At 57.1% G+C, this 20950-nt stretch overlaps 11 protein-coding genes across 11 annotated transcripts; 5 read left to right on the plus strand and 6 right to left on the minus strand.

Moving 5' to 3' along the window:
- The first annotated feature begins 185 nt into the window (after positions 1-185).
- Positions 186-954, plus strand: N657DRAFT_409982 (uncharacterized protein). Its single transcript, XM_062787245.1, has 2 exons — positions 186-212; positions 274-954. Exon 2 carries the CDS (start codon positions 364-366, stop codon positions 814-816), a length of 453 nt encoding a protein of 150 aa, XP_062647247.1. The 5' UTR covers positions 186-212; positions 274-363; the 3' UTR covers positions 817-954.
- A 1468-nt stretch (positions 955-2422) lies between these two features.
- N657DRAFT_573441 (P-loop containing nucleoside triphosphate hydrolase protein) lies at positions 2423-3128 on the plus strand (the record flags this gene model as incomplete). The annotated part of the gene is made up of 2 exons (XM_062788968.1): positions 2423-2471; positions 2539-3128. 2 exons carry the CDS (start codon positions 2423-2425, stop codon positions 3126-3128), a joined length of 639 nt encoding a protein of 212 aa, XP_062647248.1.
- A 425-nt stretch (positions 3129-3553) lies between these two features.
- N657DRAFT_663702 (ribosomal protein S5 domain 2-like protein) lies at positions 3554-5123 on the minus strand. Its single transcript, XM_062795204.1, has 2 exons — positions 4793-5123; positions 3554-4725 (listed from the first exon to the last, which is right to left on the minus strand). The coding sequence occupies exons 1-2, from the start codon at positions 4954-4956 to the stop codon at positions 4008-4010; spliced, it is 882 nt and encodes a 293-aa protein (XP_062647249.1). The 5' UTR covers positions 4957-5123; the 3' UTR covers positions 3554-4007.
- N657DRAFT_410087 (Cwf15/Cwc15 cell cycle control protein) lies at positions 5075-6515 on the plus strand. Its single transcript, XM_062787246.1, has 4 exons — positions 5075-5276; positions 5331-5407; positions 5460-6051; positions 6120-6515. Exons 1-4 carry the CDS (start codon positions 5244-5246, stop codon positions 6171-6173), a joined length of 756 nt encoding a protein of 251 aa, XP_062647250.1. The 5' UTR covers positions 5075-5243; the 3' UTR covers positions 6174-6515.
- Positions 6516-6786: 271 nt separating this feature from the next.
- Positions 6787-7130, plus strand: N657DRAFT_645026 (uncharacterized protein; the record flags this gene model as incomplete). The annotated part of the gene is made up of 1 exon (XM_062792864.1): positions 6787-7130. A coding segment is annotated over exon 1 (166 nt), but the record flags the coding sequence as incomplete, so codon positions are not given.
- Positions 7131-7484: 354 nt separating this feature from the next.
- N657DRAFT_645028 (uncharacterized protein) lies at positions 7485-7731 on the minus strand. Its single transcript, XM_062792865.1, has one exon. The coding sequence runs from the start codon at positions 7713-7715 to the stop codon at positions 7497-7499; it is 219 nt and encodes a 72-aa protein (XP_062647252.1). The 5' UTR covers positions 7716-7731; the 3' UTR covers positions 7485-7496.
- A 59-nt stretch (positions 7732-7790) lies between these two features.
- Positions 7791-9040, minus strand: N657DRAFT_645029 (Emopamil-binding protein). Its single transcript, XM_062792866.1, has 5 exons — positions 8777-9040; positions 8689-8715; positions 8475-8611; positions 8144-8390; positions 7791-8078 (listed from the first exon to the last, which is right to left on the minus strand). The coding sequence occupies exons 1-5, from the start codon at positions 8979-8981 to the stop codon at positions 7996-7998; spliced, it is 699 nt and encodes a 232-aa protein (XP_062647253.1). The 5' UTR covers positions 8982-9040; the 3' UTR covers positions 7791-7995.
- A 268-nt stretch (positions 9041-9308) lies between these two features.
- N657DRAFT_618237 (S-adenosyl-L-methionine-dependent methyltransferase) lies at positions 9309-11415 on the minus strand. Its single transcript, XM_062790538.1, has 2 exons — positions 9446-11415; positions 9309-9403 (listed from the first exon to the last, which is right to left on the minus strand). The coding sequence occupies exons 1-2, from the start codon at positions 11216-11218 to the stop codon at positions 9329-9331; spliced, it is 1848 nt and encodes a 615-aa protein (XP_062647254.1). The 5' UTR covers positions 11219-11415; the 3' UTR covers positions 9309-9328.
- A 650-nt stretch (positions 11416-12065) lies between these two features.
- On the minus strand, positions 12066-14371 carry N657DRAFT_410168 (WSC-domain-containing protein). The gene has a single exon (XM_062787247.1). It carries the CDS (start codon positions 13966-13968, stop codon positions 12088-12090), a length of 1881 nt encoding a protein of 626 aa, XP_062647255.1. The 5' UTR covers positions 13969-14371; the 3' UTR covers positions 12066-12087.
- Positions 14372-16346: 1975 nt separating this feature from the next.
- N657DRAFT_410221 (uncharacterized protein) lies at positions 16347-17089 on the plus strand. The gene has a single exon (XM_062787248.1). It carries the CDS (start codon positions 16542-16544, stop codon positions 17025-17027), a length of 486 nt encoding a protein of 161 aa, XP_062647256.1. The 5' UTR covers positions 16347-16541; the 3' UTR covers positions 17028-17089.
- Positions 17090-17324: 235 nt separating this feature from the next.
- N657DRAFT_680680 (TPR-like protein) lies at positions 17325-20447 on the minus strand (the record flags this gene model as incomplete). The annotated part of the gene is made up of 1 exon (XM_062796314.1): positions 17325-20447. One exon carries the CDS (start codon positions 20445-20447, stop codon positions 17325-17327), a length of 3123 nt encoding a protein of 1040 aa, XP_062647257.1.
- Between the last annotated feature and the right edge of the window lie 503 nt (positions 20448-20950).

Below are 20950 nucleotides of genomic sequence, written 5' to 3' on the forward strand. Positions count from 1 at the left end.
TTATGAAAGGTGTCCTGTTGGGCATCATGACTGTCCACCAAAAAGGCTGGTGTATACTGGTAGGAGAAGACAGTGCCCCTAATTAACATGTCTAACTTGCCCATCTGTTCAAGATCTCAAGCTGGAGAATGTTGGCGTGAGCGGCTTCGACAACGAGAAGATCAACGACAACACCAGTGATGTAATAGTCAGGCTTGCTGATATTGGTACAAGTACGTGTCACCTCGACGCTTCGCATGCAATGACTCACCGCATCTCTAACCCTTGACATAGTCAACAAGCCAGATACCCGAGAGATCTCAGCGCTCACATTCCGCAACCCAGAGGTCATTTTGTGGAGCCCTGGGACCAAAGCACCGATGTATGGTCCTGGGCCATCATCGTAGGTGTCAGAGTTTGCGTGGCGTTCTGTTACATCTACTAGTACATGGGCAGCTCGCGCAGCTACTCCTTGCTCAGGTCGACTTCAGGTCGCCAGGCATGTACGATTCCATTGCGACTGGTTCCCTCGAGGAGAAGACGAGAGCAGTCCCGGATGCCATCGCCATAGATTCTGATCTACATTCCGTGCCCTGGTGCGCCGAGGACGTTAAATCCCGAGCCTTGCTGCCGCCTGCCCAACCAAACAAAGCATACAAATGGGCAGAGACGGCGATGGAAAAGAGGGTTTCGGGTGAGGATATCCAGTTCTTAGCCAACGTTCTGAACCCCCTTTCTTATACTAGGTTTACAACTGGAGAGATCTTGGAGAGCGAGTATCTAAACATAAAGAAGCCGCAGGCCCATAAATTGAAGGGCTCTGCTGCCTGGCAATAGAAGTACCACTCGTCCAACCCTGGTTGTCTTTTAGTGCGGCATAAGCTACAGGTGACGACGTGCAGAAGCACGGAAGGTGAAAAGAACATGGTAAGGGGGGAAGAGGTAGATCGAACGGTAGGAAACCGAAGCACGAGGACGCATAGCAGTTCAACCTCCGCTTTGGAAACGTGACATCCTGTTTGCTACCAAAGCCAACAATCGGTTTCTCCCCACCTCCTTCTACGTTCCGCTTCTTGTTGTGCTACCACACGTACTGCAAACTTTCCAGCGAGATGGCCTCGACAGCACAACAGGAACTTGTCCCGGATGAGACGCTGATTGCTATCATCTTTCCAGGCGTCCATGAAATCACGCAGGCGGATTGCAAAGTTATCGCCAACATATCTGAAATATGCGCCTTCAGCGTTCATCTTGCAGACGCCCCTCTTCCCGGCTACCCAGAGGATCTCGTCGTTCGGCCCGAAACAGCTGACAAACAGCTCGCCGCAGTAGCAGCCCTTCATGACTAGCACACGCACAGCTCCCCGCCCTCATTCCGTCCGTGCTAGATGTTGGCACCACGGCTGCCGCCAATGGAAGGCAGCTAGAGTACTTTTGTGACGGCCTTCTACACCAACAAAACTACCCTTGAGGACGTCTGGGATCCTCTTGACTCCATTCATCAAACCCAGTTGGTCGAGGTTGTCGTTGAAGCGGCGGACAAGCTTCAGGATATAGACTGCGGCGACGCCGACATCTTTGTGAACACGACCACAACGTCAAACGGATCCGAGTACACGGCGCCAAACACCAAGAAGCAAATTGGCGGGCCCTGGCTTGGTTATTCCCTGATATCCAGCAGTTCCTCCAAGGAGTCATCCAGGCAAATAGCCCGAAGACGCCTGTTTGCGAGCTGGTTGAGGTTGGCAACGGCAGCATCCTGCTTGAATCGGCATTCGAAGACATAGGCAGCGTCGAGCTCGCCTCACAGGACCTGGATGAACTCCAGCGCCACGTCGTCGGCCAGCAGCTGGCCATGATCCCGGCCGACCTGCGCTGCGGCAAGCTGATGGTCTATGGCGCCATCTTCGGCTGTCTCGACGACTGCGTTACCATCGCCGCCATCCTGAGCACCAGGAGCCCGTTCCTGTCGCCCGCCGTTCAGAGCCATTCTTTTGAGTTTTCGGATAACTTGGTATCATCAAAAGGTCAACGGAAAGCCGTGACTGGAAACAGTGTGACTGATAGCGATAGGTCAGGACTGACACAAGACAAGTTCCATTGCTGCAAACTAGCAGTCATTTGCTCTTGCCGCGAGCTGACAATCGATGACCCAACCCGGGTTCCGCTGCCAAGACGGAAAGATACATGTAACGGTCTCCGGATGCTAGCGTCAGCTCAGGAAAGCGCGGGTCCCACACCGCGCTAAATTGGGGGAATGTGGAGTCGAATCCTCGTGGGTGCCGGATGGATCTGAGAGACCCCGATGCCAGGCTGGCCCATCGGCAACAGCTTCAAATTCGAAGAACCCTCCGCATTGGCGCCCGGCAGGCCTGCCACAGACGGACACCTTTCTCATACGGTCAACTCGACACTTGACCAAAGGTTGTCTAGAATTGCCAGCATGTACCACCTCGCCAAAGGCCTGTATCGGCTGGCGACAAGCAAGGAGGGTGAGCTCCCTTCCCTCCCCATTGCAACAGTCCCTTCGTTACCACTAACACCACCCCTTCCCAATAGAATACTCGGTCCTCCTCCTCGGCCTCGACAACGCCGGCAAGACGACCTTCCACGAGCAAGTCAAGTCCCTCTTCCACCCAGACAACCCGTCGCCCAAACTCAAAACCGTCCCGACTGTCGGCCAAAACGTGTCCACCATCGTCCTCCCGGACATGTACCTCAAGTTGTGGGACGTGGGCGGGCAGCTGAGCCTGCGTAAGCTGTGGCAGAGCTACTACGCGAGCTGCCACGCCATCGTCTTCATCATCGACAGCACCGACATTGGCGACGGCAGCCTGGAGCACGACAGCTCCGGCCGCCTCGAGGAGTGCCGGCTGGTGCTGGAAGACGTGCTGCAGAACAGCGAGGCGGAAGGCGTGCCGCTGCTGATATTGGCGAACAAGCAGGACCGCGAGGACTGCGTCGAGGTGGTGCGCATCAAGGAGGGGCTGGTCAAGCGCGTGTTTGAGGGTGAGAAGGCCGGCGGGATACGCGACTCGAGGGTGCTCCCCGTCTCGGCGCTGACGGGGACGGGAGTGAAGGAGGCGGTCGACTGGGTGCGGTCGAGGGTCAAGTGGAATAAGGAAAGCCGGCCGCCCGTTATGAGATGAGGGTCAGGGTGGACAGCTTTACGTCTTGGCTGATGCGGGGGGAGCGCGGAACACCAATGACTTCGCCAGCGAGACGGCAGCCAACATGATGGTCTCGGTTTACCATCCCATTCTCGGCCCGAAGATGCCTGCACAAGGCTATCGCTAGCGCAGCCCGACTCTCTAGCCGCACCTGCGGCCGATGTCCCAAATACCCTGGCCGACTTGGATAAGGTGGAGCCTAGTGTCAAAACGGGAGAGCAACGGACGAGGCGGGCCGTGGGCGCGTGTTAGGCTACCTCCAGGAGCCCGGAGATCGCGGCGCCCCTGATGCCGATTCTGGGTCAAACCGCCGCGGGGGCATTGGACGAGCCAACGGGGTGGGACATTGCGCACATCAAAGGGATTAAAGGTCAGGGGCAGGCGCGCCTGTAATCATTCAGATACCCCGGGAGATAATGTATTTTGGTGGCTGGAATCATGGTCAAGCCCCGGGCTGCTCCCGCAGTCAAGTGAGTCGAACAGAGCACACTGTTTCATCCCTGTAACGTTCCCCTCATAAGCCGGGTACGGAGTAGCTATCAATCAAACACACCCTGATTGAAGGCTGAGATCTAGCTTGTCGCCTCTCCGATAGCCGCCTCCACAGCATGGAATCGGATTGTAATCGCCCGTAACGCCGTACAAGGGGAAGGCCCCCGAGGCTTCCATTTGATCCGCTGGGAGGCCATCCAACAAACCTGCACTATCCAGGTCGAGTCGCCGCCGGCTGAATCTTGAGCACCCTGAATTCCCGTAGTGATTCCGAGCTAGACATTCATGAACGGCTAAAGCGGCCGTGGGTATCTCCTTTTTGAGTCCTGCTTTCATTCCACCATCCCACCCATGCAGACACTGATATCACCTATCATTCTCAGCTCTCAACTCGGCCATAAACCCGCCTTTATCCCTCCTCTTCAGGTCCTCCGCCAGCTTCCTGTCCAACAAGTCTGAAAACTCCTTTACCTTAGTCAGCGAAACACTCACGCACTGCAACAACGCAACCGCCTCGACCGGCGTCCCGCCGAGCTTCGCAATCTGACATATCTCCCCATGCTTATTCAAGCTGACCGTACAGCTCCCGACCCGCACCTGCTCTTCGATCCAAGTAGCGTCCAACACAGCAATCTCCCCCTCCTCGCCAAAGAAGCTCCACGTTACGCAGAACGGCGAGTGCAGCCAGCTGAGCGGGACGGGCTCCCGCTCGGCGGGGGTGTAGACGGTCAGCACGCCGGCCTCCATGCTGGTGTCGGGCTTGCGGAAGTGGCGCAGGGCAGCGACGACGGCCAGGCACGAGGCGTCGATCAGGTTGCCGTCGTGCGAGAGCACGTGCACGTCGACGCGGACGGACCAGCACTTTTGCCCCGCCACGAGGCAGAGGGATTCCGTGTCGAGGGCGCCCGAGCGGCGGACTGTCTTTTCGAGCAGACGCGAGAGCAGGACTTCGGTCTCGGTCGGGCGGTTGACTTCGAACGCCGGCGACGTCATGGGGCCGAGCTCGGTCGCGATGGTGAAGATGCCGTCGAGCGGGCGGTCGGTGTAGGGGACCGTCACTTCGGCTGTTGCTTTGGCGAGGACTCTGGGGGCGATGAGATTATTAGGATCAGCACATCAATGGAGAGCATGGGTTTCCAATGGCGGTGTACCTTGTTTTGCCGAGTTTTACATCGGCGAGGCCATACTGGTCGCCAAAGCTAAGCTCTAGAGGCCGGTATTGGTCAAGCTCGCGCCCGTCGAGCCGAAGGTTTTCTTGTAACGCTTGTATCACAAACTGCTTCTCGTTGAGTGAAGGCTCTGCTTCTCGCGGCATCTTGAATCGATATGGTAGGGTGGTATGTTTTTTGCGAAGCCGACTGGCCTGGACTGAACGGCGGTTTGTTTTACTGGAGGGGCAGCTTTCTGCCGCCGAAGACCGCTAAATTTTAGTGTTCTGCCGCTGACGTGGGCGGTGACGGGAGGCGCATTGATGCACCCTTGCGGGCAGCTCTGCCCCGACCCGGAACCTTGCCCATCTCCAAACAACCTGCCCCCAGCACCTTTCGAGTTGGTTGATATCGATTAGACCAACATACCGCAGTGAACTAAACACAGAACAAGATGACTACAGCGCATAGGCCGACGTTCGATCCGGTAGGGGCGCGCGACTAGATTCAACTATGGAATCCTCAGCTAACAAGGACCCAGGCGCGCGGCAAGGAAGCCCTCCGTGGGCCAGCCTACCATCAGCGCCTTCTTCCGGCATACACAAAACTCAAGTTCCGGTACGCACCATCAGTGTAAAAGTATCGAGCGCCCAGATATTGATTGTCGCAGACAACCCGGCCAAGGCGGCGACGCCGACCGCGCCACCCGCGACCTGCGCGCCGAGCTCGAAGCCGCCGAGGCAGAGCACTACGCCAAGCTCAAAGGCGCCCCGATCCCCGGCACTACCTCAGACGAACCCTCGGAGCGGTCCCCTACGAACAAGCGGCCCCTACGTATCGCCAACGGCAACGAAGAAGAAGACGCCGACGCCAAACGCCGACGCATTCTGGCCGAGACACGGGACATCGACGCCGATGACGACGACCACGGCGAAGATCCCAAGTCCGGGTCGGGTTCCGAAGACGAATCAGGCTCGGGATCAGACGACAGCGACGATTCGGAGGACGAATCCGAGGACGAGAATGCCGAATTGATGCGTGAGCTGGAGCGGGTGCGCCGCGAGCGGATGGAGAGGCGGGAGCGTGAGGAGCGCGCGCGGCAGGCGGCCGAGCAGGAGGCGCGCGAGCGGGAGATCGCGCTGGGGAATCCGCTGCTGAATAAGCCGGATTTTAATATTAAGCGGCGGTGGGACGACGACGTGGTCTTCAAGAACCAGGCCAGGGGGACTGAGGATAAGGGGAAGAGGAAGGAATTTATCAATGTGAGTTTCTGTTCCCTTTTCGGCCCTCATTTGGGGATGCTGTTGGGCCCACTGCTAATGATAACCAGGACCTGCTGCGCTCAGATTTCCACAAGAGGTTCATGAACAAGTATGTTCGGTGAAGAGCCAGGGGGGGATACCCTAGGAACAAACAGGATTACTGGGATAATGTATCGGGCACCGTCATGCGACCCTGAGCATAGAGCCAGGGCGTTTATTCGGGAGATGTTGACTCCAAGTCACCACGGTGGTTACAGTTACCTTCCGTCTGAACCCCGTGCTCCTCACCACACTAGTGACCACCTTGCAGCACTGGTATCAACAGTTTCCCACATCTCATCTTCCACCGGCCTGCCAAAGAACCATTCGCTCAATGAGTGCGGCTGCAGGTCGATGGTGCTTGCTCTTGGGGAGGCACCGGGTTCGACCCGTGTAAAACTACCGTGATGGTTTTCGTACCTGATGACTTCCTTCGCCGGTTTCGACTGGCGAGGGGAGTTGGTCGGTGAGCTTTGATGTTTTGGTCTCTTCTACTGAGAGATCCGTTCCTTTCTTCATTATGTTTTTTCCAACATTATATTTATCTGGTGACGGTGAACCAGTGGGCTAACCGGAGGTGGAAGACTGGAGAGAAGAAGAACACAAAGCTGAGCACTGACAAGGTTGTGGAACTGGCCTGGCAGGCCCGGTAGGGGCAACAGAAGGTTGGCCAACAGGGGACAAGTAGTGGGAGGATGTTGGGCAGCCAACAGTTACATGCTCAAGTAAGCTTAGATCAACCGAATGGTATTGAACAGATTGAGGTATGAAACGAAGCTTGAATTGGAGTCACGATTCCAGAGTGACCACACAAATGAAGGATCAAGATAGTGGGTTAGGGTGCCTCAGAATGTCCCTTTCTTGTTGGAACAGAAAATTGTCCTCTCTAATCCTCCCAGGGGAATTACCCCCTTATATAGAGACATTGTGCCATGGTATGACGCTATGTCAGGGACTGTGTCATTGTGATGGATCTGTGCTGACTGAGAGTCTCGCATTGAACATCAGTGCTCAGTCCGTGAATCTTGGTGCCAAGGAACCCACTCAGTTCAACAGAGGATGGCCGACGAAGAACCCCAGCTTTCCCTTTTCCCGATAGAGCCCTGAAGAGGCACGAGGGCGTTACGAAAACCCAGAGCACCCTCTTTTCCCAAGCCCGTATAGGGAATATAGGCCTCCGGGACTATCTGTTCAAGGTCAAGGTCCCAGACGTCCGTACTCCCTACTGTAGGTTTGTTCGGAGGGTTCTTGGCTGGCTGATGGACTCGGGCCGGCTACTAGAGTATAGCTTAGCCAGGAGGCTAGAGCTAGATTTAAGAGAGGAGGGCTAGAGGGTCTAGAGGCCGGCAAAGGGCCTCCTTTCTTCTGGAATAGGACGGATTCTTTGTAAGGTGACACACACAAGCTCACCAAGGAAGATGCACCGAATCCTCAACAGGCAGCAGGCAAGACGACTGTATTGTGCGTGCACCACTAACCAACTGACTGATCCTTGAGAGAGGGAAGTTCCAAGTTCTAATCTGAGTCTCCTGCTCTCCAGATATCCTCTCTCTGCTGCGAGTCATGTCGCTGCGCCATGAAATCCACAGTGTCTCGCCCGCCAATTGCCCAAGTGTAGGGCTCATGGTGGGGGCCGTGACATTCTTGTATAGTAGGCACAGAGGATTGACTGAGGTTTTCATCCGACCTACATGGTACGGCTTCCTTTGTATATAGTAGTAGAAGGACCGGCGCGACTATGGGCATATCGGTGTAGGAAATACTAATATATATCTGGCAATTGATGAATCATCGCACCCATGGTCCACCTGCCTCTACCTTCTAGCTCCTCAAGCAAACCAAGGCCCTTGTCAACCTGTTGCACTGTTCATATCCTTCCTAGCACACCGACCTTTCTGCTCTCCCTCATCTCCCTTTTCTCCCCTCCATCTCCTCCGCGACCCGCCGAAACGCCGCCTGAATATCCTTCCCACTTTGCCAAAGCAGAACTGCAACCTCGTCAGCCTCCCTTCTCCCAACCACCAAGCCGAGCTTGGGAGGGCGATAGACTTACCAGAAGGAACAACGACCCAAGGCGCGTTCATGCCCACATAATACCCCCAGTAATACACTGCCTCGGGCCGGCTGTACGAGAGGCCGCGCATGTGCTCGGCGAAGCCGCACGTCCCGTAGTACAGTGCCACACCGTACAGGTGGCCCACGCAGACGACGGCCTCCAGCAGGTGGCGGGTGCCTTGTTCTCGGGGCCTGTTGCGCGCCGTGAGCAGGGCCGTGGCGAAGGAGAGGGGCGCCCATGTCAACTTTTGTTCGGGGCCCAGTCGAGGGTTATGGTTAGCTCCTAGTGCTCATCACTGAGAGGATGTGGGTTTTGACGATTAACATACGACGGTCAGAGTCTCTATGCAGAGCATAAAGGGGTCCGAGGTCAGATAGCGGGAGTCGGAGAGGGCGTATTCCTTCCAGAGTTGGGCGAAGAGGGACTGGGAGGAGGGGATGGTGGCGTGTTTGAGGACGAAGTAGCCTTTACAGACGGATGGTCAGGAGGGATCATGCGAGGTTTATCGGCCCCCGGGTTGGGGGGGGGGAGGAGGGGAGTACCTTCGAAGAAAAGGTGCAGGAAGCCGCCTGAAGATGAATCAGCGGGCGCCTCGATGAAGGGGAAGGTGTGATCAGAATTGTAACCCACACAGAGAAAACCAGGCAATAGTCAACTGCTCTCCCCTCTTCAATGCCGGGCTATGCCATTTGGCGAGAATGACACAACCGAGCACAAAAGCGCCGGTAATTCCCCCAAATGAGGCCAGTATGGACAGGAGAGGTGCAGTATTCGCCGCGTAACCCGAGATCGCGGTATCCCGCGGAAAGTAGGGATGGCCATCGTCAACAGCCATGGTATGTCTGGCCGATGAGTGGCCCAAATGGGGAGTTTGAGTCGTCCAAATAATACGTACTGGAGCAGCTGGTTGAGAGGGCGAGGATCGGCATCTCGTGCCTGATTTGGAAACCCTTGAACCCCTGCCCCTGCCCCGGGTACTGTCCCCGTTCTCGACCTTGATGATGGGGATCCAAAGCGCTCAACCGCACTGGCGCCAGCCACTGTGGCACGCACCGGGCGTTGGTTTCAGAAGAGCTGGAAATTGGGAGAACGCGTGACGGCATGCAGGTACCCTGCCAAAGACTCGGACACACTGTGCTGGGAGACTGATTAGAGCATGAATAAAAACGTCTTGTTCCTCTGCTAATCATCAAATCCACCCCATTCCTCATTATCTGTGTCTTCATCCTCCTCATCCTCGCCACTTGCCTCCTCCTGCTCCTCCTCTTCCCCCATTTCCATACGCCGTTGCCTCGCCACCGCCGCCTTCAGCCTCGGCATCCCATCCGGCCCTCTCACAATCCGTCCCTCGGCGTCCCTCTCAAACGGGCCATCCCCATCGGTCCCCTCTCCTTCACCAAATTTCACCTCTACAACTCCATACTCCTCCACCAAGCCCTCCAAATCGACAACTTCCCTCCCCGTACTCTTCAGCGTCGGAATCCCATTCTCATCCCTCACAATCCTCCCCTGCCCATCCCTCACAAACGGCCCGTCGTCCTCATCTCCCGCACCCGCATCGTTGAAAACCGCATCCCTCACAAAGCAAACCACGAAAAATCCCATCACACCCCTCCCATCCCCTCTGCTCGCCCTCACACACGCCCCCGCAACCTCCCCATTCCCCTCGCACGCCTCCACTTCCCCACGGACAGGCCACTCCCGCATCCCCCTAACCTGCTCCTCGCGCCTCAGCACGCGCCACCCCCTTTCCCGTGAAACATCTGATTTCAGCGCCAACATCACCACCCCTTCATTTTCAACTGCATGGACCGAGCAGGTCGAGTATGTCACTTTCCTCGCGGCAGGAAACGCAAACGCGTGCAGGAGAATGGACAGCTGGAAGGAGGCGAGCGCGGCAAGGCGGGCGTGCAGGGCTTGTGGCGAGGCGAGGACTGTCTCGTTGCCTGCGTCGTCGAGGAGTACCGGTGCGGGGGAAGGGGCGCGTTTGCGTTTGAGGTTGTTGCGGGTTTTGTCTTTAGCATTCTTGCGGTTGGGTTGTTTGGATAATGTTAAAGGGGCCGGAGACGGGAGGTGGAACTCGGGGGTGTCGTCGCGTCCGACGATGCCGCTTCCCGAGCAGGACGGGTCGAGCAGGAGGGCGCCGACGTGCTGGAATCCTGGGGCGGAGGGGTCGGTTTGGAGGAAGTCGGCGCCTGGGTGGATCACGGTGACCTTGTCTGACCCGGCCGTCTTGACCATCTTTTCGAGCGTCTTGGCCCGCTGTTTGTCCTTTTCGAAGGCGAGGATGCGTTGACCCGGGGCGAACCCCCGCTCGTGCAGGATGCCGGCGAGGTGGGTGGTCTTGTTCCCCGGGGCACTGCACGCGTCGATGATGTCGCCGTCTTCGGGCCGCGGGTCCAGCAGGTAAGCGGGGAAGCAGGACGCTTTGTCCTGGAGGATGATGGCGCCGGTCTTGTAGGCTTCGGTTTTGGTGAAATCCACCCCTGGTGAAGCGGCAATTAGGTGCGGAACGTATCCGTCGAGACAGATGACTTTCTTGCCAATTGAGGCCAACGCCATCACCTCCTGGACGGTTGGCACCATCTCAAACCCCTTGAATGTGGTGTCCAGCTGCTCGTCGACGGTGCTTTTGAGGGTGTTTACCCGTATCCATCGCGGATGAGCGGGCCCCAGTTCGGCGTCGACCGCCGCCTTGAGGGCCTCCACCGTGGGACATTTCCTCCGTATCCTGGCCCTGACGAACTCGGACTGGAGCCTCGCCTTGTGCTTTTCCACAGCCACTCGCAGTCCGTGAGAAGCCGGAAGGGCGATGCCCTTCTTGGCGAGCAAAAGGTCGTGGACGAGCAGGATGGAAAGGGCGGGCGTCAGCTTCCGCTCCTCCTGCAGAAATTGGGAGTTCTCGACCACCTCTTTCAGGATAGCACTCCATTTGCTGGACTCCAAGGCTAGAGCATAGACTTGTGCGGGCGGGGACTTGAGATCCTTATTGCCGTATATCTTGGATTTAAGGCTGCCGCCGTGGCTGGACGGACTAGTCAATATCGCCGCCGTTTCATGGTAGAGTGACATGCTGCCGCCCCGTCTAGGCAGCAGACTCTTGAAAGTTGCGACTCTAGAGAAGTTCCAAGTCCACAGTCGGGCCCAGGTCGTCGGAGTGCTTTATGGTCTTCACATGAGACTTGCAGACTCTCTATATCCGATGTCTACCTTAAATGAGTCTTAGGTCAGGGGAACGATGTGCTCGGGTGCATGTGATATGTGACCTGTTGAACTGGGTTGATGAACATTGAACGAGGAGATGAGAGAGTCCAAGTCGAAATTTTGGTTGTGCTGTAGGGTTAGGGTCTGCATAGAACACACTCTGGGGAAATACCATGCTGATTTAGTTCAGCAACAAGAACCACTTCGTGCTGTTCACTCTATTGGTATCTATATATCCTGGATAACCAAATGCTATCCAGCCGCCCTATATTGCTGAAGGCAGAAGTGAACTTTCCCAAACCACTCCGCCGGCCGCAACCAGCCAGCGAAGCTCAAAATAAGGGCAGCGGGCGTCCACCCACTCCCCAAATCGAATCGAAGTAATCATAGATACACAGATATCGAAGTGAAGATCGACGGGCCTCGAAAGTTTCGAAATCCAGAATGTTCAGCGAGTGTCATGTCGTCGTAAAAGCCCCCAAACCAACCAGATGGTATCCAGCGCCTCTCTTTTTGTACCGTGTTCCTGCCACAAATGCAGCGAAAGATTGGGTGTTCACACCCCCAGAACCCTCTATGACCAAGCTCCCCAGGGTGACCTCCAAAAATAACAGAAGCTGCAAGCAATACAGCGAAATTCCGCCTACAGTCTCAAGCAGCGGGGACGCGAAAAGGATCAACGCAAAGGTATGAACCACGAACAGAAAAATGGCTGGCCCCTACTTCCAAAGGAGCATCTACCTCCGATAGCGCCTCGAAGGCTGGCGCACATGGTGCAAGTAGTGGTTGTGGCCGGCATGTACATGGCGCCTGGCAGCACCACTGGCCCCGGGCAACTCGCCGCCCTCGGCGTACAGCGTCAGGGCCCAGTCGCCGCCGCAGGTCTGGTCGCCATCGCCCTTGCAGGCCATGGCGCACTTGCTCTCGTCGATCTTTTCGAGCGGCGACAAGCTGTTGCCGCAGTAGCACTCGCCGCCGTACTCGGTGCCCGCGACTGAGAAGCCCTTGGACGCGCAGTACTCGACGCAGTTGGTGTTACTGACGGCGCCGAGGTTGGGGAGCACCTCGCCGCTGAGCGCGCGGTTGTGCGAGTCCTTGTAGCAGCCCACGTACTTGAAGCCGGCGATGTCGGCTGCCGCCTTTCCTGACTGGTCCTGGGCGAGCTCGGTCGGGGCCGGCGAGCCGCCGCCCTCGTAGACCGTCTTGGTCTGCCACACCGTCACCGTCTCATAAACAGTGGTCGTCTTGCCATCCTGGACGATGGTCACCGCCGACGAAGAAACCTGGGCCGAAGTGGAGACATCCTTGATTGCGGGCGCCTGAGTCGGGGACGGGACGGGGATCAGAGTGGTGGCAGGTGGCAGAATAGCAGACGACGACGACGGCTTCACCTCAGCAGACGATGAGCTTGAAGAGGAACCGGAGCTCGACGACGGAGCAGCAGAGGGCGAAGCAGAAGAAGGGACGGGGACGGGGACGGGGACGGGGTTGGGGTTGGGCTGAGGAGCAGCGACATCGCCGCCACCCTTGCCCCAGCCTGCGAGCGGGTTGTTGCCCGGCAGCTTCTCCAGCTTGCCGTCGATGACCTCGTCGACGGGGCATTTGATGTTGCAGGAACCGCTGTCGTCATTGACGCCGTTCTTAAGTCCGGGGCAGGAGTGGATACCAGCATGGCCGGCATCGCAAGTGTCGATGATGTGCTGGAGCTCCTCCTCGTCCCAGCCCGCGATGAAATCACCGTGGGCCGAGAAGCCGGTGGTGTCGCCGTTGGAGAAGACAAAGGGGCTTGCCTTGCCAAGCAGGTTCTGGAAGCGCGGCAGCAGGGCGTGCGTGTCCCAGTACGTCTCGAAGAACATGTGCGGCACGTGGATCCAGCCCTCGGGGCAGTCGAGCTTGCCGTTGCCGGCATCGCTGGGAAACTGCATGTTGTTCCTGTAGTTGGTCAAGCCGGCCTGGGGGTTGTAGCATGAAGGGAAGTGGACATCGACACGCATGGGCGAAGCGTAGCCGTCGCAGTCCTGAAAGGGGAAGCCGATGCCAGCGCCGTCGTTGTTCGACCCGATGCCGGCCATGGAGCCGTCGGAGCCTTCCGGCCAGCTGGGAGCGTTGTAATTGCTGCGGGGGCAGGTAATCTGTGCGGGCTGAACAGGTCCCTTGGAAGGGTCCAACTGGGCGTCACCCGACTTGGACGGAGCCGTCCTCAGCTGGGCGTTTCCGCTGACGATTTGCAGACCGGTGGGGAACGCCTTGATGTCGTCATTCGTGGCGTCGAAGAAGTAGTAGACGTTCATGTAGAACATCTTGACCTGCTCCAGAAGGCCGGTCTCGGGGTCTTGGAAGTACAGAGTCGGGAACCAGTAGGCGCTGAGATCGCCCTTGACCTTGGCGGTGGTGCAGCTGGACTGGCGTAGTGACTCGCCAGTCGCATTGAGGCCGAAGTTGCTGGCTCCCATGATGGTGTGGACGTGGGAAGAAGGGCTCCCAGGCGAGACAATGGGATCGGCACGGCATGTCGTCAACGGGCCCTTTCCGTAGTGACGCAGGACAGCGAAGGTGCGCTTGTCCTTGGCTGCGGCAACAGTGGCAACCAAGGTCGCCAGGACCGTGGTGAACAGCATCTTGGAGGATTTGTAGCTGATGTGGTTTGTGAATTTCCGAGTCAGAATCTTCTTCTCGAGAACGCTTGGGCGCGAAGGTTGGGCTGAGTCTCTAGGACTGTGCAGCAAAAGTGGTGTCCAGGGTGCCAACACCAGTTGTCACCGAAAAATTGCAGGTAATGGTGGTCTGTTGACGGACTGTTGGCTGCTTGTTGGTCCGGGATATGGACGGGAACGAGCAAAGACAAACCAGGTCGAGTGAACTGAAAGGAGCAGGCCGCGCTGAGCAGGCTCAGCAGCTGATTGTTGAAAGGGAGTGTGAAAAGCAGGAAAAGGAAGGACTGGCAAGAAGCCGATAAAGGAACGGTAGCCCAGCGTTGGTTGAGGAGAGACAGAGTTCATGGAATGGAGGGTCCGAGAAGGGGGGGGCCGGGTTTATAGCCCGGACACCTCCCCTCCCTGAGAGAACCGGGGGTCTGGTCCTCAGTCACCCTGCATGGATGGGCAGCTTTGACAGCTGGAAGCTTGGCAGGTACGGATACCAGTCTGCCCAGGCCAGACTCGATTGTGTTTAGCTGGTCCACTAACAAGGGTGGTAATCGGGGCCCAGACTTGCCAGGGCAAAGACACATCCTGGAAACCTGAAAGTGCCGCTCATGAATCATCACTTCTCTTCCTCAAAGACCCCGCCCTGACGGCCAACCTGCCAGCCCACAGTCACCAAGACCCATGGCCGACATGTCTGGCAGCTGCCAGTTGGCGCCAGAAACGCAGCTATCCCCGCACACCTCCCTCCAGCTCAGCACCCGCCGGAGTCAAAACAGATCCATGAAACCCGACGCAGGGGCCGCGGAGCGACAAAGCGCCAGGCGTGTCGCTGTCCGTTTCTCTCAGCGGCTGCCAAACGACTGGGTTGGGAGAGAACAAAAAGTGGGGGAGCCGCTTCGCCCCGCCAGGGGAAACGTGGTCCTTGCGCTGTACCTGCATGTTGCAGATGCCGGAACCGCCTTATTGGATGGCAATCGCTTTTTCGGAACCAGAGCCTGCAGGTTCTCGGCAGGTGCCTTGGAACTGAGAAAACGAAAAGAGGGGCTTCAAGGGAGAGAGAAAAAAAACTCATGTTGCCACAAGATGAGGAGTCGAGCGCCCAATGAGACGTGTTCGTAAAAGACGTGGCCACGCCTCTCTCCTGCAATCCATCACAACTTAGATTTGCGGCATTGGAGGCGCAGACCGTTGTTACACTAATTGCAGAGTCGCAGACTCCCAACGCTGGAAGCGGACGGATTTCCATGTTCATCCATATTGGCATGCGTTTTCCGTCTCAACAAGCATATGTGCTCTTTTCGGAGCATTTCCGGCCGCCGGGGTGCCCTGTTGCACACCTTCAACGGGCCGACAGAGGCTGTCCGTTTGCCTCATCGTTGGAACTCGAGGAACTTTGACTTTCATAACTGCCAGGAGGCAAAGAGAAACGCCGAATTCAACCCACTGGTAGGGCCCTCCAGGTATCGGCCCGGTTTTGAACTTTGTGCTGATTGATGCGTGTAGAGGTGCGGGTTATCAATTATGAACCGTCACTTCATCCCCTCTCCTTTCTGCTAGGTAATTCAGGTTCAGACATAACAAAGCACCTGGTAGGGTAGTTCAAGGTATGCGCGCGGCTGTTTATGTTCATCCCATCTGTCGAAAAGAAGGTTCCATGCTCCAAGCTGAATCCGGGCACCGGTGGGCAGATCTGAGCTTCGCCCAATCGGATTACGAAGACGACCTAGAGCTTTGAGCGGGGCAGATCCAAGTCTGGCCCGGCCGTTCTTTGAAACACGCTATTTTGATGATTCTCGGTCAGGGTCAAGCCACAAAGTTCCATGAGCCGCCCGCCAAAGCCTTTCCGACGGGAGAAGTCAGAAACCGAATGCCAACATTCCCAGCGACCTTTCCCAAGGTAGAGTGATAAAAAAGGAAAAAAAAGGAAAAAAGGAAACAAAAAGGAAAAAAAAGTAAAAAAAAAAAAAAACACAAGTATGTTTCGTTTCACTCTCCTCAATTTCCCCCTGTTTGCTCCCCTTGCATTTTCAAATCGTCATTTGACCGTTCTGGATCTGGAAACCTCACCGCACACACGCGCCCCGCACATTCGGCGCCAGCAACTGGGCCGTCAACTTGCCCTCATCGTTTTACGGCGCGGCCAAAGACAAAACTAAGCAACGGAAATGCCCATCAAGTCGGCCTAGGTCGTCAATCCTTACCAGTTTACCAGCTGACATTCGACACCCGTTCCGTCAAACCACCGGCCCATACTGGAGCCGTCCTGTGTGACAGCCTGGCCACCAGACATTGGCTATGTCGTCGCAACTAACATGATCGCCGTTTTCCGTCCCTTGGAACGCCTTCCGCCGCTCGACGGTGGATGGGACGAGCAATCCTGCGTTTCCCCCGCATCCGGCTCGCCCATGCTTCGTGTCACCAACAGCATCCTCTTCAGGGAGACACAGATCACGCTCCTCTTTTTCTTGGAGCCAGACCATCATCCCCGTTGCTTCCATGCAGTGTCCTCGATGCTGTGCTCTCGATAAATGACGTGGCCCTAGCTCATGGGCCGTCGATGGCCCAGGCCAACCAACCACAACCACAGGAATCCCCTCGAGACCCAACCAGCGCTGTTGGGCTTTTCGGATCAAAACACTAAGAGTCGTCGTGAAGCAGCAAAGCAGTTCTGCGGGTTACATCTGTACTCGAACGCGATTTACGCCAGTTCCTCCAGGTGGGTACACTTGACATGTACGAAGACAAGTGATCCTGCACCGTCTCGTAGAAGACAATCAAAATGGACCAGCTTTGCCGCAGACAAGTTACCTGAAGATAGCCTTACAGGAAGATGCTTACCGAGTTCGCTCCATTCATTCCCGATTAAAAGGCGGTTGCCTGTTAGAGACTACATGTTATCCGCGAGAGGGAGCAACAGGAGAAGGGTAGAAACCCTAACCCCATCAAACACTGGTGATCGTCTCAAGCGGGACGGTCGACCGGTGTTGGCACGAACGGATCTACCAACGGATTCGTCCATGAGCTTGACGTAGATTTGGGGGGCCCAATTCCTGTGTACCCAGGCGCTCCCTTGAGAACCAGGTTAGGCCGCTAGAAAGGGTTGATAGTATTTGAAACATTGACTCTCTACCCTCGGCCACCAATGAGAGGCACAACATGACCTTCTCTACACCATCAAACATCTAGCAATGCTCTTGATCCACCAAAGTGGCCTGCCAAACGCCAAACCATGCTCACATGACCAACCGTTTTCCCATCCGGTTCTCCCTGGAAACCCGGTCCTTCACCACCCACAACAATCAGCATGCAACCGATGGGGAAGAAAACCCTCACTCCAAAACCAACCATTTCCCGGCGACCCCCCTTGCCCCCTCAAAATCCCCCAGCAAATAACACAGCGTCCTCACATTGAACGCCGCCTCCACCCTGAGATCCTCACTCCCCATCATCCCCCCCTCCCCCTCTTCATCCGCCGCACCCTCCTCAAAGACCTTCTTGTAGTACTCCACCGCCAGATTTCCCAACCCAAGAAGCGAGTACGCCCGCGCGATATTGAAGTGCGCCTCCTGCCGCTGCGCCACGAACCTCCTTCTCCTCCTCCTCCTCTCCCCGCTATCGCCATCCTCCTCCTCCTTTTCCTTCGCGTCCGCGTCCGCGAGCCGATCCCGGTAGTACCGGAACAAAAAGGCGAATCCCTGCGTAAGCAGGTACTGCCGGTTGGTGGCCTGGCGCTTGAGCGCGTAGTGCACGTACGCGAGCCCCGTACTGAGGTTGATGAGCGCGTTGGACGGGTCGAGTGAGGCGGCGCGGGCAAAGTAGGAGAGCGCGTACGTGTAGGACGTGGTGGTGAAGAGGATGTGGCCGTAGATGGTGAGGAGGGCGACGTCGAGGGCGATGTTGTTGGGGTCGTTGCTGTTGTTGTCGTCGCCGTTGTTGGGAGCGTTGGTAGTGGTGGTGGTGGCGGCGGCGTTGTCCCGCCGCATGACGATGTTATCCATGGTCTTGATCTGCCGGAGGATGAATTTCTGAGCCGGGCCCGACGTATACCAGGATACGGGCGTCTGGCACACGCGGCACATGGCAGAGAACATGCGGTACGAGTCGGTTCCCGGCATGTAGTCGCGCATAAAGTAGCGGGCGATGGCCACGCACGTCTCCTCGTCGCCTGCGTAAACGGCGCACGAGGCCCAGGCGACGTGGATGAGAAAGGTTGCGTCGGTCGATGTCCAGACAACCGAGTCCCGCGCGGCGTGGCACACGACGTACGCCTCGCGATGCTGGCCTGCGCGGACGAGACTGAATGCGTAGTTGAGGAAGATGTCTAGCCACGTGTCGAAGGAGATGCCGCGATGCTCCGTCGGGATCCTGATTGGCAGCCTGACGGTCTGCTCCTGGCCCTCGACAGGTGCGAGGTTCTGTCGCAACCGCTCTTCCATGGCAGCGAGCTTCATGTTCCTAGCTGGAACCGCTGCCTGTCCTTCCACGTTGCCAGAATATCCAAGGAATTTGATATACTTCTCCCACGGGTAGAACTGCTTGTACGATCTGAAGTCGTCGACGAGCTTCTTGGCCGCTTGCATCCACTCTGACTTGGCCTGTTCGTCCCCAGCCAACGCTAGATCTTGCACCTCTTGTAGGCGCTGGAAGTTCTTGGCCGCCTCGGCCGTCCTTTCCAGCTCCTGCTGCCTCCTCTTCTCGGCGTTTATCAGTCGCCGCGGCACATAGTTGGACTTCCTGTTCGGGTCCCGGGGTCTCCGAGGCCGGGGTTTGCCTTCCCTCGGTTTCCGAGGCCCATACGGGCCACGTCGCCTCCCAGTCCCGTCGCCACGTCTTGCTTCCAATTTCATTGCTTCTCGAACCAGTAAGAACGCTTCCTCGCGGCCTTCTTGCATATCCTCGCCCTCATACATATTCGCGAGCTGGACACGGGCCTCAATGTTGTCTTCGTCCTCCTCGATGGCCGCAATGAAGCATTCTTCGGCAGCTACTTTCTCTCCGCGCGCCATATGGTACCGGCCCTGGCAGACGGAAAAATCAGCGTCCAGCGAAATCTCTCCGGTCGTGGTTGCGATATGTCTGTAAAGTTCAAGGTAGCGGATCGCATCGTCCGGCCTGTCCCGGTCCAAGAGCGTGAGGGCAATGTCCTTGAGGCAGTCCGGAAAGTCGATAAAGTCCTCCTCCCTCGTCGGGTCGAGCAACTGCAAGTGCAAATTTGCCTCGTACTCAAAGCCAAGCTTGCCCCGGTAGACGTACAGCTTCGCTCGCAGATCAATGGGGAGCCCCTGGCCGTAGCACTCTTGAGGAAACCGGGCTGGCTCAAACCCGGGCACTACAACCCGCCTGTCGTCATAAATATCCCACTCCCTGTCGTCATCCGACCACTGGTCCCAGTACGTCTCGGACCTCCGACCCAGTAACCAGCGCGAGAGCTCCTTGAGCTCCTGAACGCCCTCCTGCCACTGCTCGAGGGTGGTGAAGAACTCGAGATAGATCCTCAAATCCGACCACTCAAACATTCCCTCCTCGGCCTCGAACGTCCCGCTCTGTTGCAAATGGTCAATCAGCCGCCTGTACGCGCCCTTCGCGATATCTGCCCCCTTCCTGCGGTCCCTGATATCCAGCGCGACATCGGCGATGTTCCGCACCGTCCGGATGTTCCACGGCTTGTAGTTCAGCGCCTTCTGGTACTCGGCCAACGCCTTGCTCGCGTTGCCCTGCATCATAATCACGTCAGCCCTCCCCGTGCGCGCGACAATGTTGGAGCGGTCCGTCTCGAGCGCCTGGGTGTAGCAGGCGTAGGCGCGCTGCAGCACCTCGTCCTTCTCCGGGGTGCCGTCCTCGAGCTCCTCGAGGCACTCGAGCGCGTATTCGGCCGTCGAGATCCACTGTTGCACGTCGCGCGGCGTCAGGTGGGCGGCCGAGATGCGGCACCAGATGGCCTGCTCCCGGTTGCCCAGCGTCTCGTGGACCGTCGACAGGAGCATCCAGGCGTTGAAGACCTCGCTGTTGATGCGGATGATCTCGGAGAGGTGGGCGACCGTCTTGTCGTATTCCTGCTGCTGGAAGGCTTCGTTGGCGAGGGACATGCGAAACCGGATGTCGGGCGGGAGCTCAACTGCCTTTCGAGGGCCGGTTCTCCTTTTGGGCTTCTGTTTGCGGCCTGCTTTCCGAGCTGGTGGTGGCTGGTAGGGGATGCCGGAGGCTTCAGCTCGTTGGCGGGCGACAAAGGCTTCCTGCTGCTGGTCGAACCGTTCGACCTCGGCGCGCAGCTCCACGGCGTCCGAGTCGGCTGAAATGTTGCTCGCCACTTCATCTTCGTCGGCCTCCATAACAGTATCTGGCTCCGGCGCGACCCCGTCGGGATACAAGCTTGGGTCGATCATGTTCATGGCGAACTTGGCTGCTGTGTACGCAGGGGGCACGGCCGGCTCGTCAACGTCCATTCCATCCATAGTGAGAGAATTTCTCGGGACTGCACTGCGGAGTCAAGCTGGAAAAAGGGGCAGTTGCTGCCTTGAAATGTGAATCGGTGCTTGGTAACTCCAGGCAAGTATTGTATCGGTAAGAGCGCAAGCCCCAAGCGACTCAAAGAACCCCCCTCTGCCTCAAGACACAAGGCTCGTTCGAACGAGCCCGATGCACATTGGATTTAAACCCTCCCCTGTTCACACCTGTCGTCCAGTCCAGTTGAGCATAGAATGATTCCTTCACGTCTGTACTGCCCATTCCAATCGGTGGAAATGGGGGAGAGAAACTTCGGTACAGTTGCGTCAAAACCGTTTGTCATCAGCGGGATGATTGAAGAAATACGAAGTTGAATGAACTCCATGAAGTGGATTCCCAGTCTCATTGAATAGCGGATAAACGCACTGTGCAAGTCACTTGCCGCACCCCACTCACTTTGGGATTCGAAATACCTACCTCTGGAGCGGTTGACCTTATCATAGTACGTATG

The sequence above is a fragment of the Parathielavia appendiculata genome (assembly GCF_033297405.1).
Source record: "Parathielavia appendiculata strain CBS 731.68 unplaced genomic scaffold N657scaffold_6, whole genome shotgun sequence".
In the NCBI taxonomy this organism is placed as follows: domain Eukaryota; kingdom Fungi; phylum Ascomycota; class Sordariomycetes; order Sordariales; family Chaetomiaceae; genus Parathielavia; species Parathielavia appendiculata.

Excerpts from the sequence above, each read along its gene's own strand:
- N657DRAFT_409982 (XM_062787245.1), top strand. The coding sequence starts at position 364 with ATGGTCCTGGGCCATCATCGTAGGTGTCAGAGTTTGCGTGGCGTTCTG.
- N657DRAFT_663702 (XM_062795204.1), bottom strand. The coding sequence starts at position 4,956 with ATGCCGCGAGAAGCAGAGCCTTCACTCAACGAGAAGCAGTTTGTGATA. Across the intron at positions 4,726-4,792 it reads GTAAAACTCGGCAAAACAAG|AGTCCTCGCCAAAGCAACAG; the intron begins GTACACCGCCAT and ends CATCGCCCCCAG.
- N657DRAFT_410087 (XM_062787246.1), top strand. The coding sequence starts at position 5,244 with ATGACTACAGCGCATAGGCCGACGTTCGATCCG. Across the intron at positions 5,408-5,459 it reads TACACAAAACTCAAGTTCCG|ACAACCCGGCCAAGGCGGCG; the intron begins GTACGCACCATC and ends TGATTGTCGCAG. Across the intron at positions 6,052-6,119 it reads AGAGGAAGGAATTTATCAAT|GACCTGCTGCGCTCAGATTT; the intron begins GTGAGTTTCTGT and ends AATGATAACCAG.
- N657DRAFT_645028 (XM_062792865.1), bottom strand. The coding sequence starts at position 7,715 with ATGAGCCCTACACTTGGGCAATTGGCGGGCGAGACACTGTGGATTTCA.
- N657DRAFT_645029 (XM_062792866.1), bottom strand. The coding sequence starts at position 8,981 with ATGGCTGTTGACGATGGCCATCCCTACTTTCCGCGGGATACCGCGATC. Across the intron at positions 8,612-8,688 it reads CCTGCACCTTTTCTTCGAAG|GCTACTTCGTCCTCAAACAC; the intron begins GTACTCCCCTCC and ends CCGTCTGTAAAG. Across the intron at positions 8,391-8,474 it reads GCATAGAGACTCTGACCGTC|TTGACATGGGCGCCCCTCTC; the intron begins GTATGTTAATCG and ends CCCGAACAAAAG.
- N657DRAFT_618237 (XM_062790538.1), bottom strand. The coding sequence starts at position 11,218 with ATGTCACTCTACCATGAAACGGCGGCGATATTGACTAGTCCGTCCAGC. Across the intron at positions 9,404-9,445 it reads TGCCGAGGCTGAAGGCGGCG|CAGGAGGAGGCAAGTGGCGA; the intron begins GTGGCGAGGCAA and ends GAAGAGGAGGAG.
- N657DRAFT_410168 (XM_062787247.1), bottom strand. The coding sequence starts at position 13,968 with ATGCTGTTCACCACGGTCCTGGCGACCTTGGTTGCCACTGTTGCCGCA.
- N657DRAFT_410221 (XM_062787248.1), top strand. The coding sequence starts at position 16,542 with ATGGGCCGTCGATGGCCCAGGCCAACCAACCACAACCACAGGAATCCC.